This window comes from Bos taurus, chromosome 3 (assembly GCF_002263795.3).
Source record: "Bos taurus isolate L1 Dominette 01449 registration number 42190680 breed Hereford chromosome 3, ARS-UCD2.0, whole genome shotgun sequence".
Classification (NCBI taxonomy): Eukaryota; Metazoa; Chordata; class Mammalia; order Artiodactyla; family Bovidae; genus Bos; species Bos taurus.
This window is the reverse complement of record NC_037330.1, coordinates 14,286,220-14,303,265: the sequence shown is the minus strand read 5'-3', so window position 1 is coordinate 14,303,265 and position 17,046 is coordinate 14,286,220. Positions and strand designations below refer to the sequence as shown.

Below are 17,046 nucleotides of genomic sequence, written 5' to 3'. Positions count from 1 at the left end.
TTTTCCAGTCGTCATTTATGGATGTGAGAGTTGAGCTATAAAGAAAGCTGAGTGCCGAAGAATTGATGCTTTTGAACTGTGGTGTTGGAGAAGACCCTTGAGAGTCCCTTGGACTGCAAGGAGATCCAACCAGTCCATCCTAAAGGAGATCAGTCCTGGGTATTCATTGGAAGGTCTGATGTTGAAGTTGAAACTGCAGTACTTTGGCCACCTGATGCAAAGAGCTGACTCATTTGAAAAGACCCTGATGCTGGGAAAGATTGAGGGCAGGAGGAGAAGGGGACGACAGAGGATGAGATGGTTGGATGGCATCAGTGACTCAGTGCACATGGGTTTGGGTGGACTCTGGCAATTGATCACGGACAGGGAGGCCTGGCGTTCTGTGGTTCATGGGTTGCAAAGAGTCGGACACTACTGAGTGACTGAACTGAACTCAAAAATATTCATTGCAGAATTATATGTTATTGATAATGGAAAACTAACTGATATTGTAGGAATGTTAAATACATGAACTATATGGCCTACATAATGTTTTGAAGAAATTTTAAAGAAATGGAGAATGTTTTTCATGGCTCAAAGAATATAGCAAAATCCAAAATTGCACATATAGTGTGAACTCAGCTACTCCATTCAGTCCCTCTGGTTTAATTCATCAGTGCTAATGCATTCTATGTCAGTTGACTAGAAGTATGCCCTGTAGAACAGTTCTTCTCAAACAGTCTGTAGTAAAGGGCAACTCCTTAAAATTTTCAATCTGTTATCGACTAATATTTTCGTGAAATACGAAAAAACCTAGTTACTAGAAAAATGAAATGAAGAGACCTATAAAATATAATCTCGGTTTTTTATCATTAGAATCACGGGTCAAACTGCAAGCTGTGAGTTTCTAAGTGCTTGCTGTCGATTTCTGCATGTGTCCTAGTACTGACCAGGCACAGGCTGTAGCACCTAGTTGGAGCATCACTGCTCTAGAACAAGGGCCACGCCACTCCTCTGTGTTGCTCACCCCTCAGTTCTAGACGCATAGTGTGTGCTGGCCTTCTTTTCTATAAGACTAGGATAAGCTCACTGTAATAACAGCACAGAAAGATACTTCCTACTCCCCAAAGGTGGACCACTGCCACGTTTCTCATGTCTCATTCCAAATAACATATATACCATTGACAGCTTTTTACATCAGTACACTCAGATCTAGCTCACCGTTTCTTGTTTTCCTTCTTTTAAAAAAATGTAATTATTTTTGCCTGTGCAGGATCTTCATTGCTGCACGTGGACCTTCCCTAGTTGTGGCGAGCAGGGCTACCCTCCAGTTGCAGCGTGTGGGCCAGTCCTTGCAGTGGCTTCTTTTGTCGCAGAGCAGGGGCTCTAGCACACGAGCTTCAGTGGGTGCAGCACAAGGGCTTCAGGGGTTGGGGCTCTTGGGCTCTAGGGCGTGGGCTCAGTAGTTGTGCTGCATAAACTTAGGTGCCCCCACAGCATGTGGAATCTTCCTGGACCAGGGATCAAACTGGAGTCTCCCACATTGGCAGGCAGATTCTTTACCACTGAGCCACCAGGGAAGCCTATGTTTGACTTTCACTTAGCATGTTTTCAAGGTTCTTCCATTGTAGCTTATATCAGTATTTCCTTCTGATGGCTGAATATTCCATTGTGTGGATATATCGCCTTTTGTTTATCCACTTGTTAGCTGATGAGCAATGGGATTATTTCCACTTTTTGGCTATTAAGAATCATGATGCTATAAACATTTGTATACAGATTTTTGTGCAGACATATGCTCTCAATTTTCTTGGGATTTATACCTAGGAGTGAAATTGCTGACTCATATGGTAACTCTGTGTTTAGCAAGGAACTGCCAAATTGTTTTCCGAAGTGGCTCCACTATTTTATAGCCTCCTTAGCAATACATGACTTGTAATTTCTCCACAGCCTCACCAACACTTGTTATTCCCTATTGTACTTTAGCTATCCTAGTGGGGGTGAAGTGGTATCTTATGATTTTGATTTGCATTTTTCTAATGACTAATGATGTTGGATATCATTTTTTCTAATCATCTTGGAACTTTACAGTCTTTTTTTAATACAAAGATTTTATTTGTTTTTGGGTGTGCTGGAGCTTCGCTGTTGCACGGGGGCTCTCTCCTCTCTTGCGAGCAGGGGCTGCTCTAGTTGCAGTGCCTGGGCCTCTCACTGCAGTGGCTTCTCTTGTCATGGAGCACAGGCTCAGTAATTGTGGTCCAGGAGCTTAGTCGCCTCAGGGCATGTGGGATCTTTCCAGACCAGGGATCGAACCCACATTTATTGGCAGGCAGATTCTTAACCACTGGACCACCAGGGGAGCCCTGAGCATCACTTCATGTGCTTATTAGCCATCCATATATCTTCTTTGGAGAAATGGCTTTTCAAATTCTTTGCCCATTTAATTGGGCTATCTTTTTGAGTTGTGTAAGAGTTCTTTATACATTGCAGATATAAATCCTTTGTCAGATATATGATTTGAAAATATCTCCCACTTTTGTGGGTTGTTTTTTTTAATTTCCTTGAAGATGTCCTTTGAAGCACAAGAGTTTTGAATTTTGATGAAGTTCAATTTATCTACTTTTGTGGCTTGTGCTTTCAGTATCTAAAGAAGCCACTGCCAAATCCAAAGTCATGAAAATTTATATCTATGCTTCTTCTACGAGTTTTATAGTTTTCGCTTTTATATCTAGGTCTGTGATGTTTTAATTTTTGTTTATGGTGTGAGGTACAGGTCCAACTTCATTCTTTTGAATGTGGATATCCAGCGTCCCGGCACCATTTGTTGAAAAGACTACTCTTTCCCCATTGAATTGTCCTGGTACCCTGCACTTAAATATGCATCTATTTAAAATATTTATTTATTTGGCTGCACCAGGTCTTAATTGCAGCATGCAGGATCTAATTCTCTGACTAGGGATCAAACCCAGGCCTCCTGCACTGGGAGCACAGAGTCTTAGCCACTGGACCACCAGAGAAGTCCCTGCTCTTGTTATTTCTGATGTTGCAAAATTGCCCACTGAAGAGGTTGTACTGGTATCTAGTCCCACCCATTGGAACTAAGTGCCTGTATCTCAGACTGGGCACCAATAGTTAGGAAAAGAGGACCTGAAGCGCCTCAGGGACCAGCACCAGGGTGGAGTGGGGTGGGCTTGAAAGACAAGAGTGGCATGCGAGTGTGGGGTGATGGAAGTGGCAATGTTTCAGAGAAGAGAAAAGAACAGGGGAATATAAATCCGAGCAGATGGACCTGAGTTTAAAGATTTTCTTCCCCTTATAGCGGTGGAGCTTTGCGCAGTTATCTGACCCTTTGAACTGCAGTTTCATCATCTATTGAATGAAAATGGTGACTGCTTCCCTTTGTAGTTGTTGTGAGTACTGCGCGTGTGTAAATATCCCACAAGCACAGTAGCCATTGGGACTTTTCTATACCTGGTGTATGTGGCGGAGATCCTATGATTGTGGGGGAGCATCACAGGGGGATAGTGTTGGAATCATTTGGTGAATCTAAGTCTTTTAATGATGACCGATCATGTGTGGAAACTTGGATCCACTGGTACATGTCACTGTCACCCAGAGCGAGGCGGTACTTGAAGTCTTTGCTGTGGCATGTTAAGCGACGGGGGGAGGGTGTGACTGATACTGAATGTGACAGCAAGACAGATCCTGAGCGACAGAATGGAAAGGGGTGCAGGGAGACAGGCTGCACTGCGCAGACCCGTGTGTGCCTGCCCAGCAGGAGCTGCCTGGGAGTTCCGAGGGCAGGATAGGTGTCCATCTAGACTGTCCCCTCCTCCCAACTTCCTGAAACCCAGGGGGAAAAGAGTGGGGGCTTTCCTCCTGGACAGGGGATTTGGGTCAGAGTGTAGAGCCCACGATACCAAGAAGCTGTGGCTCAGGCAAAGAACCTGCTGCAAATGTGTGCAAAACGAGTGGAGTAGAGCCTGGACTGGTTTCCCCTCCTCTTGGCTTTAGTCTTCAGAGTGGCCAATAAAAATGGTATCGAAATCTAAGCATTTCTTCCTCCTTTCTGTCCCCTGGGGGAGGGAAGAGAGGAATAAACACCACATCTCATTAAGAACCAATGAGCTCAGGTAGGCAGGGTCCACAGCAGACGCCTGCAGAAAGGTGAGGGGGGCGCTGCAGGAAAGACTCCCCCGCTCACCAGGGCGGATTTATCCCAGAGCTCAGGGGCCTGCTCTGCAGGAGATGAAATAAGGCGTTAACAACAGATGCGGAGGTAACAGCTGTTTATATTAAAGTGAAATCAGAGGGGCCACAAGGACAGGAAGTTAGCTCTCAGATGCAAGAATCCTGTTGGGTGAGAGAGAAAAGGGAAAGACTGCTTTTTGTACCGTATGAGGCTGAAATAATGAGATTTTAAACACCAGGGACCCAAGGTGACTTTATATACAAGGTATAAAAGATTGGCATGAGTATTAGTTTGAATAGGGAAATGGGAACTCTTTCTCTGAGCTCAGGAAGAAAGAATAAAAACCATGATTAAGGTTGCACAGGAGAGAATAAATACCCTGGTGACCCACATGTAAAACAGACTGTAAACAAGAGAGTGAGATTTGAGGTTAATGGAGGGTCATCTGGCCCAGGCCACCGTGTGTCACAAGGCCGAGTGGGCATTAACAAGCGCTGTCCACCCGGGGGTGAGGGTCAGGGGTGGGAGGGTGGGAGGCGTCGCTGCAGCAGAGTGGCCTGGGCCTCAGCAGGACAGAACATAAGCTGCTGCTGAAGTGGGGTGGGACAGGGAGCCAGCCCTGGCTTGGGCCTGCAGAGAGAAGGGAGGCAGCAGGAATCAGGCCGCTGGGACAGTGTTTGTCGTACAGGGAGGGCAGCAGCAGACACTAGAGCAGTAGCCTTCGCAGGGCAGGTCCTGAGTTCAGTCCTTCCCATCAGGCTAGAAAATCATGGGATTCTGTGGCTTATAAGCCACATGGCCAGACTGAAGCCAATTAGAGACCCTGCCTGTGGGCCAGGGAGCCAGACTCCTCCCAGCTGGGGAAAGGGCGAGACTCCTTGAGCCTTGCCTGGGCCTGAGTTCTGGGTGTCTGCAGGAAAGTGGAGCAGTGCGTTAGTGTTCAGAAAAGCATCCAGTGAGGTAAGAAGGGCTTGGGGAGCACCGCCTGCCTCAGTCACTTCCGCAAGAATTTCTTGTTGAGAAGGAAAATGAGAAGGTTGACGTTGACCTTGGCCTTGTTGAAGAGTTTCATGACAGCCACACCCTCGTACTGGAGCTGCAGGAGGTCCTAGGAGGGAGGGAAGGGGCAGGGAGGAGAGTTGGAGGGGCTCACCGTGGCCCACAGAGTCTACAAAACACTAACATCTTGGAGCCATCCACAGTCATCCAGTGGCACTGGCCGCCGAAGCGGGCATGGAAACCCCCTTCACGGATGAGGAAACCACGACTAAGAGACAGGTGCAGTGACCTGACCAAATATCAGCTCAAGCAGAGCCAGGGCTTGAAATCATTTAAAAGGCAAAGTAGCAGAGCGGCAAGATTTGGATTTAAAATCACTGCTTTCCTGAACACTGGCCTATGACTTAGGCCAGCTTCTTAACCTTTTAGCCTCAGAGCCTATAAAACAGGCATAATGCTGGAGAGCTTTGGAGAGGATTAAATGAGGTAATGTGTAAAGCCCCTGACATGGGATAGGGCGTCAAGTATTAATCTGCTCTGACACCGCCAGCCCACTCTACTCTCCTGTTGCTTGGCTGTGAGGTCTGTGTCAGGGCACGGGGGAGGCTTGGACTACACAGACCATCACTCTTGTCTTCAGGAACAGACAATGTAGACTGGATAGGGAACAAAGCTGATACCGTCCAAGGCCCAGGGAAGCCAGGCCGGCCTTCCGTCTTCAGGCTAGCACCTAAAGCCCGCCGGGTATCTGGAGGGCTCACGGGAGTGTCCCCTCACCTGGTAGTGGAGCTGAAACCGTTCCATGTCCACACCCAGGAACTTGGCGTTTACTTCAAACCTTCCCGCCTCCTCTCCAGGGGTGATGTCAAAGATCACATTTCTGAAACTATCAAGAATAGGATTCAAAACAGGGGCCACACCTGACTCTTCCACGCAGGGCTGCTCAACCCAGGCAGCACCGTGCACCACCCAGAGCCAGGCTTCCCTTGTGTTGCGCCCCTTCTCTCTTTTCCTCCTTCCGATTCTACTTCTGCTCAGCACACCTCAGCCCTTTGCTCTGGCTGTTTTCTCTTCCAGGATGCTTTCCCAGCATCCTGTGCCTTGGGGTGTCTAGAACTGTGCCAGGCCACGCCCACTGCCCTTCGCTCTCTGTCTGGAGCTGCCTGTCTTCCCCAACGTAACAGCTCCTTCAGGGCAGGGACCACGCTTCTTCCCTCCCACCCAGTGCCCAGCCCAGAGTTCCCCCATCCGCCTCCCAGGTTAGGGCCTGACATTCTGCCCTCCAAAGACACATACTGAGAGGTGGGAAGATCTTCAATTTCCACCAAGACACCCTTCTCCAGGAGCTGGGCAGCCGTGTAGTGGAGAGATACCTGCTTCTTCCCTTTCCCAGAACTCCTGATGAAGAAAAGGCCCAGACAGTTCATTTAACAAACTCTTCAACACCAAACACACTAATTCTCTCGGTGGCTGGTAGAAGGAAATTAGAGCCTGAGGAAGACTTCTCACTGGTGGAAGACACTAGAGCCCAAGACTTTACGAGGGAGACTCAAAGACAGTGTCGGGAAGGGACCACGCTGTGCTGGGGGAAGATGTCTGTTCCAAAGCTGGTAAACAGTGGGGCAAAGGTCGACATGGGTGAGAGGAGAGGTCACCGGTCACCTTCAGACTGCAGGAAGGGAGCACCTACTTGGAGCTGGGGGCCAGGTGGTCCAGGCAGGCCCGGATGTACTGACTGTAGTAGTCGCCCTGCTCCTCATAAAAGGTGGTCTTAGTGCTCAGGCCCTGGAGCGTGGCCTGGAGCTTCAGCAGCTCTGCTTTCCTCCGTTGCCGGTGCTTGCGCTGGTTGCGGATGTCCTGGGGGTGGGGGGACCAAGGCAGGGGTGAGTCGACCCTTCCTGGCAGGAGAGCCTCAGGGCCTGACTCAGGCCCAAGAACAACTTACTGTGAGGATCTTCAGGACAAGCCGGAAGAGGAAGACTTCAAGGCAGTTTCTCTAGGAGGCGAACAACCTCAAGGACCCCACCCCAAACCCTCAAAGGATGTTTCAGGGCCTCCCTCCTACTGAGCAGTAACAGGATCAAAGCTTGCTTTTTAGTAAAAGAGCATTTTAAGAATACTCCCTTCCCTGACTAATTTTGAGACCTTTCCTTCAAAAGGGCCCTTGGAGGTCGCTTGGCCTTCCCCTGGCTGGTGACAATCTTGGGTGGGCACTTCCCAGGGAGAGGCCTGCCCTTGAAGTGTCAACACTATGAACATGTTTACACACACATACAATCTCTCCCTCCCTCCAGACCATTACCTTGGCCAGTTCGTCCACCAGCCCCTGGTAGCCATCCCTGGCACTGACCAACCCCAGGCCCTCGAGTCGGCGCAGGTTCCGCAGGACACGCCGCTGTTTCTCTGCCAGCGGCAGGAGGGAGTGGGCCGTCAGTGAGCGGTGTCGTCGCAGCGGCTCCGGGGTCTGGGCTTCACAGGCCTGGCGTCGGCACATCAGCCGCTTGTGGGCTGCTTCCTGGGGGACAGAGAGGCTAGAGGGGTCTAGCAGGTGCTGACATGCTGCCCCATCCATGGGTCCCCACACTAGGGGTGGTGAAGAACATCACAGTGTACAACTTCATAGACACTGAAGGGCCCTGTGGGCCAGGACAGAGGACGAGTGGCCCAGGAGACCCAGCAGAAGGACGGCATAAAAAGTCCGGTGGACACTGGCTGCGACTCCCCAACGGTGGAGATTTGTGATGGCTCCAGGGGACCTGGGGGCATCTCCCTCCTTCTGTCTCATGTTTTGGGTCAGGCCTATACTGGCTGTCCCCACCTGTGCTCTGGGAAGACCCTGGCTAAGCCTGTGATCCAGCTGGTCCAGCTTGCCCCTGGCCTCCCACACTTAACCACCTTCTCCTGCCTTCAGGCCCTCAAGCGGCCCATTCCCTATGCTGAGCGCCAGCTCCTTGGTGCTCTTCAAGGGAGTCTGCCCAGTCTGCCTCTCTGCACCCCCGACCCCCCCTCCCACTGACAGCAGGGCTGCAGCAGCACTGGTTTTCCTGCAGGACTCACTCTTGTTTCAGTGGAGAGTAGGGAGGAGCTGCAGTCTTAGGACTCTGCAGCCTGAGGGTCTCTTGGGGTTAAGGGCAGAGGCCTCAGCCCTCCAGAGCTCGCATGACTGGTGAGCAAGGTGTCTGCTTGGAGCCGACTGTGGGCAGGGCCCCAGGAAAGGAGCCAGCCATGCTGGAGTGGGGTGGACGAGACAGGACCTGGCAGCCAGGATGCCACTCACCTCCTCCCTGGAAGCTGAAAGGGATAGGATATCCTGGAGGGAGTCTCCCGAGTGGAACTGCATGATGTCAGCCAGCATCTGCTTGGTGCTGCAGAAGGAGGGGAGCGATGGGGGAAGAGGTGAAGGACGGGGGAGGGTCTGGACTGGGGCTGGCGAGGGAGCTGCCAGTAAGTAGCCCTGCCCTGCATGATGGCTGCCCGGCATGGCTGGAGGTAAGGAAAGAGAGGACGTAACGAGGAGGAAGACCCAGGGGGACCGATGGCCTGTGACACCGAACCACCACGTCTGAACACACTGTACTCTCTTATGCCTCTGTGTCCTCTGCCTACAGCGCCTCCCACAGATGGCCTTCTTTTGGGTCCTTTGGCTGAAGGATGCAGTTCCTCCTCTGTGAAACGCTTTCCCATCCAGGGGCCCCTCTGAGCTCTCAAGCACCCGACGCCTGCCTCCCTCTCGGTGTCCTCTGACATGTGTTGGCCTCTAGCCTGGCCCCGCTGTGAGGCCTTCCGTGGCAAGACAGAGCTGAACACCCAGCTCATTGGTTTATTCAGTGAATGGATGAGTGGAGAGGCCGTCTTGTTGGCAGGGGGGTCAAAGTGGTGACCTGGCTCCTCTCTTGCCTAGATGACCAGCCCAGGCCTGCTGGGGGTCCTGCATCACATTTGCAGACTTGGGGATGAAGAGGTCCACACCCATCTCCTGACCACGGTTCACAAGGCCAGGGGATTGATTAGAACACGAGTTCCTTCACCTCCTGGCTGTGGGACTTCAGGCAAGTCACTTAGCTTGAGTTTCTTTCCTCCACTGGAAGGCAGGGAAACCATCATCTACCTCATTGGTTGTCCCTTACATTAAATGAAGTGTAAGAAAGCATTTGGGGGACCTCCCTGATGGTGCAGTGGCTAAGACTTTGTGCTCCCAATGCAGGGGGACCAGGTTCAATCCCTGGTCGGGGAACTAGATCTCGCACGCCACAGCTAAAGATCCCACATGCCACGAAGATTTTGCATGGTGCAGCTAAGATCTGGCACAGCCAGATAAATAAACAAACAATAAAAAAAGCAAGCACTTGGTAGACAGCACAACAACACGCAAATAACCATGCTGCCAATGTCCCAACTAGTCCTTTGCCTTCGGCCACAACGCGGAGCCAAAAGCTGAGGCCGCCAGAAGGAAAACAGCTGAGGCCGCAGGAAGGGGAAGGCCAGTTAGGCTTGGGGGAGAACTTCTGGAGGGTAAGAGAGTCTGGGAGGAAGGTGGGATGGCCACTCCAGAGCAGCCAGCTTGCTGGCCCGGGGAGTCCTAGGGGGCCAAGGCTGTGCTCCCACCTCAGGAGCAGGCTCTGGCTGTTGGTGTCATCAGCGTCTGTCTCCAGTCCTTCAAACTTGTTGGTGAGAGTCAGGGACACTTCTAGCTTGCTCAGATCCACGTTCCCATCCATAGCTACATTCTCCCCTGAGGCAGGTGAGGAAGGAGAGAGATTAGCACACGCACAGATGGGGCCATGGTGAACATGCTGCTCCACGTGCCCCTCTGCCTCTTCCCACTCTGTCCCTCTGACCACCCTGTACCCTCAGGCCCTGAGCACCAACAGAAGGGCTGTCACCCGCATAGCTAACCCTCGTGTCTTTGCGGCTGTGCCTCTCTAGGCCAGGAGCTCTTCCTGGCTTTCTTCTATCTGTCCCCCGCCCTGCCCTGCCCTTCTGCCTCTGGAAGCCAACTTCCTTCCATTTCACAGCTCTTGAACTCTACCCTCAACAGAGATGCATTTTGGGACCCAAAACAGGCCATTATCCCTCTGTCCTATCTCATGTGATTTAACATCACATTTATATGATGGTACAGGGTTCCATCAGTCTGTGTCCATCTCAGGACCAGAGGGAAAGAGGGAGTGTGTAGCCAGCCTCCTGGCACATGTCCCAGACTGAACAAAAACTCGAGAGGGCACGTTCCAAGGCCCTGCTCACCTGCTGACCCGCCCCTCCTGCAGGCCCTACCGCCCGCCCCAGTGTCAAGGAGGGCACGCACCGATGAGGTCAGGGACAGTGGGCAGCTCCCCAAGGTCCTCCAGGAGCTCATGCAGGGGGTCTCGGTGATCAGGGGCGATCCAGTCCTGGTGTTCCAGCAACAGCTGCAGGATGGGGGGAGTAAAGGAGACACAGAGTTTGAGCCACGCCTTCCTTCCAGGGCCAGCCCACCCACCCATTGCCCCAAGCTTGCACAGGCCCTCACCCTGTGCGTGTTGACAAGCTCCCCCATGGTGATGTACACCATGGGTTTGGCCACAGCCACCATGTCTGAGTACTCATCCATTGCAAAACGCTCCTCTGGCTCCAGCACCTGGCAGGCTCGGCAGATGAACCTCCTAGCTCCAGAGGGAAAGCATGTGAGGGTGGGGTGGTCCGGCATGCCCCTCACATTCTGTGTCCATCAGCCTTTCTCCCGCCTTGCCGGGGACTGCTCAGCCAACTCTGCCTCTCTGCCCCCGTCCGCTGCCTCACCTCTGCCAGTGGCCCCCTCAAACCAGCTTCCCTCTATAGCCCTCTCTCCTCTTCACTGGGAGTCCCTCCAACAATCTATCCTCCAGCCCACTAACGATCCTCCCCGCCTCCCTCCCTCACGGATTTGAGAAAGTAAGTTGTGCGTGAAAGGAAGTGGTCTGTGAAAAGAAGATGGGAAGAGGAGGAGAAAAAGGAAACAGAGAGGAACAGGAAGCTGGGGCCAAGACCTGAACTTGAGGTGCGTCTCTTCCAGATAGTCATTCAAGACGCGCAGGTGCTGGCTCTCCCTGGAGAAGGCCTTGCCGGCCGCAGCGTGCTGCAGGACCTGAGCCACAGCCCCCAGGGCGTGGCGCTGGGGGGCCGCCAGCGCGCCACCTGCTGCCATGGCCACGATGTCGAAGGCGTCGGGGGCCACCACAGCCGGGTTCAGGAAGCGGTAGTATAGGAGGTTCCCCACCACCTGCGGGCAGAGGAGACTGTCGTAGAAGCGCCTGTGGCCCACCTCCATAGCCCCAGCCCCGTTCTCTCAGCTCAGCTGGTTGGAAGGAGCCCCTGGGTCAATCCCATCCTTGTATAGAAAACAGACCCAGAGCAGAGCAGCAACTTGCTCAGGTCACGCAGCAAACGTTAGCCATAGCTGGGACTAGAACCCGCCCTGACAAGCCCAGGGTTGTGTACTGGGAACTGCTGTCCTGGATGCCTTCCCACCTGCCACCTGAGCCCTGCTGGTGAGCCAGGCTTGACTGACGGGGTGGAGAATATTCGCCTTCTTGGCTTTTTATAGCATAGGTGTTTTTTTTTGGTGCTTTGGTCTCATTCTGGGGGTTCACAGCCACCATCAGGGCAAAGCAGAGCTCTCAGGGTGGGGATGGGCGACAACACTTGCCTTATGGATCTCGCTCTCTGTGGCGTCGGGGAACTTCTCTGCCAGAGTTGTCTTCAGGACCTTGGCCACGTATCGCATCCCGTACCTGGGGCCAGGCAATAGGTGCACTATGGCCCTGCCCCCATCCCAGCGCGAGGGCCTGAGTGCCCGCCTCTCCTTCCCTGGGCATAGCCACACCAGAACTGACCCTCCACTTCCCACAGCCAGCTCCCTGCGGCTTCCTCCAAACATCTCTGGGCCTTGTCCCTCCCTCATGCCCTTGTGTCAGCACCCAGGACCAGGGCCCAGCCAGCTCTCCTGGAGCCTCCAGCCTGTCTCCAGAGCCTCTTCTTTGGCCCCCTTTAGTCTCTCCTGGGGACACCCCAGATCCCAGTGTCCATCCTGCCTTCCCCACAGAAGCACCTTGAGCCTGTATGTTAGGTGTCTGACACCTACAGCCAGAACCCCATCCCAGGACAGCCCGGGAGGCTCTGTTATCACAGAGCATCTGTGTGGGCCTGGTCTGGGCTAGAGGCAGGCCCAGGAGGACAATGAACTGGAGTAGAAGCATCTGGTCCTGAATCCACCACTAACCAGAGATGTCAGCTCAGGCTATTGCACTCCCCTTACAAGTTTGTTTCCTGGTCTGGAAAATGGGACTGCTCATTCTTGCCCTCTCTATCTCCTAGGGCTTCTGTGAGGATCAAGTAAAATTATTTTTGTGAAAGTAATGGTAGAGTGCAATTCAAACGGCCTCCCTGGTGGCTCAGATGGTAAAGAATCTGCCTGCAAGGTGGGAGACCTGGGTTTGATCCCTGGGACCTTATTATTATTATTCCTATTATGGATGTGCCACCTAAAAATTTAATTAAATACTTTAAAAAGCTATTGCCTCCTCCTGGGGTACCAGGGAGAGAAGTTCACAGCTCACTGTGTGCTTTCCTTTATCAGTCCTAGGACAATCTTTTCTGAATCCTAACTGTAAATCCTTAATCCAGTCTTCCAGGTCTGGGGAGCAGGGACATGAGCTCTGTGGGCTCCCCTCTCCCGCATCCCCACCTTGCCCCGGGCACCACTGAGCACCAGGAAGTCTGGTTGGATGAGTGAAGATCTAGAGGAGACCCACCTTGTCAATATTTTCAATCATTTGCTTTTCAGAAAATAATTATTGACTAAATTTTAAGAAAGGAAAAGACTTTTATAATGTGCTTTACTGGTGTGAAGTTTTCTTATTTTTGACTTTATAGACTGAAGAATTTTATATTTTCCACCACTTACATTCAGACAATCATATGTCCCCATAATCACTTGAGGTAACTTTCTCTGGCCCAGGGATGTCTTGACTGCCCACTAGATCCGTGTGTGCTATAATCCCGCACAAGTCTCTAGCAGGGGCTTCACACCTTCTCCACCCACCTCTTGGAAGCCCGTGAGCACCCCCAGCCCAGTTTCCCTTCCTGCCTGCCACCCTTCAGGACTGCTCTGCTCTCCCCACCATGCCCGAGCCCTCCGGAGATCCATGCCGAGGCTGTTGCACATACGGAATTTGGTCCACAGATGACATGATGGCTGCAAGAAACTTATCAGTCACGGTGAGGAGGTTGCGGAGGGAGATGTCCAGTCGTCTTTGGACTTCAGGGTGGCTCAAAGCCTGCTCTGGGGTGACATCATAGGGGAGGTGGCTGTGGGCAGAGAGAGACAAACTATCAGCCAGAAACCCCTCCCAAGGCCTCCCCTCCCTGAGGCTCCACCCCTTAAACTTATCTCACTACAAGATCTCATACATACATGCTGAGGGCAGCCCAGGGTTTAGGCCAGAATAAGAGAAAGGACTCAGAGAGGACTAGAGTGATGTGGGTGGAAGAAGAGATGAAGCACCTATGGGAAGGTGGAAGAGTGTAGGAGGAAATAGAGGGCCTGGGGTCTGTGGAAAGATCCCAGGGGGAACCAGAGGAGACCAGGGCTGCCCTGCAAGTCTCTGGTAGTTGTGGGGATGCTGAAGGCTGGGCCAGGGCCTTGCCGTCCCCCCACCTGGATGCCTGTGCGCCATCCAGAGAAGCCACTAGCACTGCCTACTCTCCTCTGTGGCTCCATCTCCCTAGTACCTATGCACCTCAGTTAATGCCTCCAATCTAGAAGGCCAATGTATTTCTTCCACTACCTCATTTGTCTATTCATCTATAAATCTGAATATTCAGCTATATGCCTATCAATAAGGAGTCCGATCCCAACTCCCAGTATATCTGACAAATCATTTGCAAGCACTGACACAGCAATTATACACATTTGCATATTCATCTGGGCTCACTCTATGTTAAGCGCACCAGGTCCGGTGTCATTTACATCAGTTCCATGTTAATTACCAGAGGGGGTCTAAAAGGCTACCTTATTTCATCCTATAGGGCTGGTGTCATATTTACATAAATCAGCAAGCTCATTTATATGCCACCTTCAAAGCGCACTCAAGCTTCCCCAGTGAGGCCCAAGACCAAGCTGATCAAAGAGAGCTCTCCCTCTGCCCATCTGCCCACCTGCGCTGCCCTGTCTGGGCCTCAGTCTGGTTGATCCAGCTCTTGTAGAGGTGGACAGGGTCTGTGTGGACACTGAGCATCTTGTCCTCCAGCACGTCCTGGATCACCTTGCCCAGGATCTCCCGGAGGGCACTCTGCCCCCGTCCGTTCCGATAGAATCTCACCACCAGCCTCACCACAGTCGGGTTGCCTGTCACCATATCCTGGGGCTGCTCCACCTTTGACCTGTGGATTAGGAGGTTATTGAAGCTGGTCTCCTGCCTTGGTATAGAAGAGCTGCTTTTCCTTTTGAGATTTTCTTTAAAGCCTGTGCTGGCATCCCTCCTCTTAAGGACAGTCCTGCTAGGTCTGTCTCAGCTGTGATGTTAACATGTCAGCACATGTCCTCCCCCCAGGCTGTCCCAAGAGATGCCCTGCCTCCCTGGGAGGCAGAAAAAAGAGGTCTTCTGAGTCCATTTCTACCTTCAAACCTCAATAAATTGTCACCTTGTGAAGGAGCCAACAGTGGCATTTTTTAACCCCTTCTCTTCCCATTCTTTTTGCTTCTGGAAAACCTACTTGATCTCCTCCTGGAGTGCTGCCTTGAACAGCTGGAGCAAGAGATAGGCCTCTCGGCTGTTGGAGGCATAGTTGTACAGACTGAAAATCACTGACTCCATGAATTTGGTGGTTTTGTTCTGAGGCATCTGAAAGATCAGCTTGGCCAGGTAGCTGGGTTGAGTCTGAAAGCAATGGGGAGATAGGAATGGCTGATAATGTACCTCAAGGACTAGTGATCAGATAAAGAAAGGCTTTGCTGACTGGAACTAGGAATAGAGAGCACTGCTATACTTTCTCAAGGGTCCTAGGAACATTCCAGACAAATGAAAGGAGGCAGTCTCTTTCCCTGGGTACAAGATGTTAGGATGGCAGGAAAGGACTCCTGGTACGCAGGTGAGGGCTTAGACATGAAGGCCTCAGGTCCCAGGCCCTCAGGAGAGAATAGAGATGTCTCCTCCCAAAGCCCTCTGCTCACCTGGAGCAGGTAGAAGAGGTGTTGGTAAGCTTCTAGCTTCTGCCGTTTCTCTTTGCTCAGAGACTTTAATCCCTTCTGCTTATCCAGAACCATCATATCCGACAGCTGTTCCTTATTCTTCTTGGTCAGCTTCTTGCAGTGGGAGACCACTTCCTGCCGGGACGGGGGAGCAGGTGATACAACCCATCCAGGCCAGCACAGAGCACAGAACATATGGTCTAGAGTCAGTGCTTTGAAGAGCCTGGGCTTTCTGCTGTGCAAGGTATTCAAGCCATGAGCCAGGGGGAGACAAATGGTTCTAGGATGAGGAAGGGCCTCCTGCTGTCCTGAGACTCCACCTGGCACCTCTGCTCTCACCAGGTGAGTCTCCAAAGAGAGCTGGGTTGCGGGACTGAGGCGCCAGGTCTGTCCATTTCTGCTCTGACTTCTCATTAGCCTGTTGTACAGAGTTGAGGTGGAGATACTGCTGCATCACTTCTGCCTCATCACAGCATATATGTATGGTAACTGACAGGTTAAGGAGCTCTCATATCTATTTTCACATCTGCCCTGGTGAGCACTCTCATTATTCCCACTTTACTAATGAGGAAACAGACTGAGAGGTTAAACAACCAGCCTCCAGTTGGTTGTTTAACCTCCATCACTAGGAGTCAGCAGAGCCGGGCATTACAGTTTTATGTCCAGTGCTCTTTCCATTATGTCATGTGCCCCCAACAAATGACTAGAAGGGCAGAGGACCGCTGGAACAAGGAACTGAACCAGATGATAAAATCTAGATATTTAGAAAATATCTGATTAGCAACCAGAGAATGGCCAGCATCACCTCTCCAGAGGCCACTAGCTAGATTTCGGGTGGGCCCCTCACCTGCAGGGTAATTCGATTCTTCACCAGCAGGCCAATCTTAATATCCATGAGATTGAGGTCCTGTTCCAGCTGCTGATTGGACCGGATCTTCCTGACCACCTCCTCCTGGAGCTTCAGCAGCTCTGCCTCAGCCAAGAAGTCCTCCTGGCTTTGATTCAAGAGGTGGACAAATCTGCGTACCACACTGAGTGGGGGGTGGGGTGTGTGGACTGGCAGGAAGAGATGAGGTGCCAGGATTAGACATGTCCTCACCAGACACCTCCTCGCCGCCCTCTTCCCCAGTAACCCCACCCTCAGTGTCCATGCTGCTTGAAGCCAGCAGGTACCCAACTCCAGTTCTTTTCTAATGGTTCTGCCTGCAGCTGGAGGGCAGTGGGCAGCCTCCCAGCCAGTCCTGTCTCTGAACTCCTTGTCTTATAACCAGGGATGACACAAAAGCTGCTTTCCTCTGCCTGTGTTCCCCCTAACCTGGGCCTATCTCAGTGTCATCCCGCCCTAAAGTCAGAGCCCTAGCAGCTTCTGATGATCCCCTAGGGCCCCCCCATTCTGATTCATTCCCACCTCGTGCCAGGTTGACTTACTCATCCTTCATCCCGAGTCTACTTCCACCTAACAGCCTCCACGCGGCCCTGCCTGACCCTCATACAACAATGGGTTTTATAATATAGGGAGATCAGAGCTAGATGGATTCTCCTTGAATCTCTTTTGGAATGAGCATTTGAGCAAAGAAGAGTCTCAGGGCTGAGCTACAGGGAATACAAGAAATATCCTGAATATTTATTGGAAGGACTGATGCTGAAGCTGAAATTCCAATACTTTGGC

The 17,046-nt window shown here is 51.9% G+C and overlaps 1 protein-coding gene across 3 annotated transcripts in view; it reads right to left on the bottom strand.

The window, feature by feature from the left end:
• Window positions 1-4,251: 4,251 nt before the first annotated feature.
• The window catches only part of IQGAP3 (IQ motif containing GTPase activating protein 3), a 39,332-nt gene continuing 26,537 nt past the window's right edge, over window positions 4,252-17,046 (bottom strand). For 2 of the 3 annotated variants that reach the window (XM_059882607.1, NM_001098880.1), the window contains 16 exon segments: window positions 16,225-16,433; window positions 15,360-15,512; window positions 14,903-15,066; window positions 14,345-14,569; window positions 13,355-13,495; window positions 11,835-11,919; window positions 11,176-11,408; window positions 10,680-10,812; window positions 10,476-10,578; window positions 9,776-9,902; window positions 8,448-8,535; window positions 7,473-7,685; window positions 6,861-7,027; window positions 6,467-6,568; window positions 5,948-6,056; window positions 4,252-5,279 (listed from right to left, as the gene is read on the bottom strand). In XM_059882607.1, the coding sequence (XP_059738590.1) occupies window positions 5,166-5,279; window positions 5,948-6,056; window positions 6,467-6,568; window positions 6,861-7,027; window positions 7,473-7,685; window positions 8,448-8,535; window positions 9,776-9,902; window positions 10,476-10,578; window positions 10,680-10,812; window positions 11,176-11,408; window positions 11,835-11,919; window positions 13,355-13,495; window positions 14,345-14,569; window positions 14,903-15,066; window positions 15,360-15,512; window positions 16,225-16,433 (2,366 nt within the window). In that variant the 3' untranslated portion in view covers window positions 4,252-5,165. 3 annotated transcript variants of the gene reach the window in all.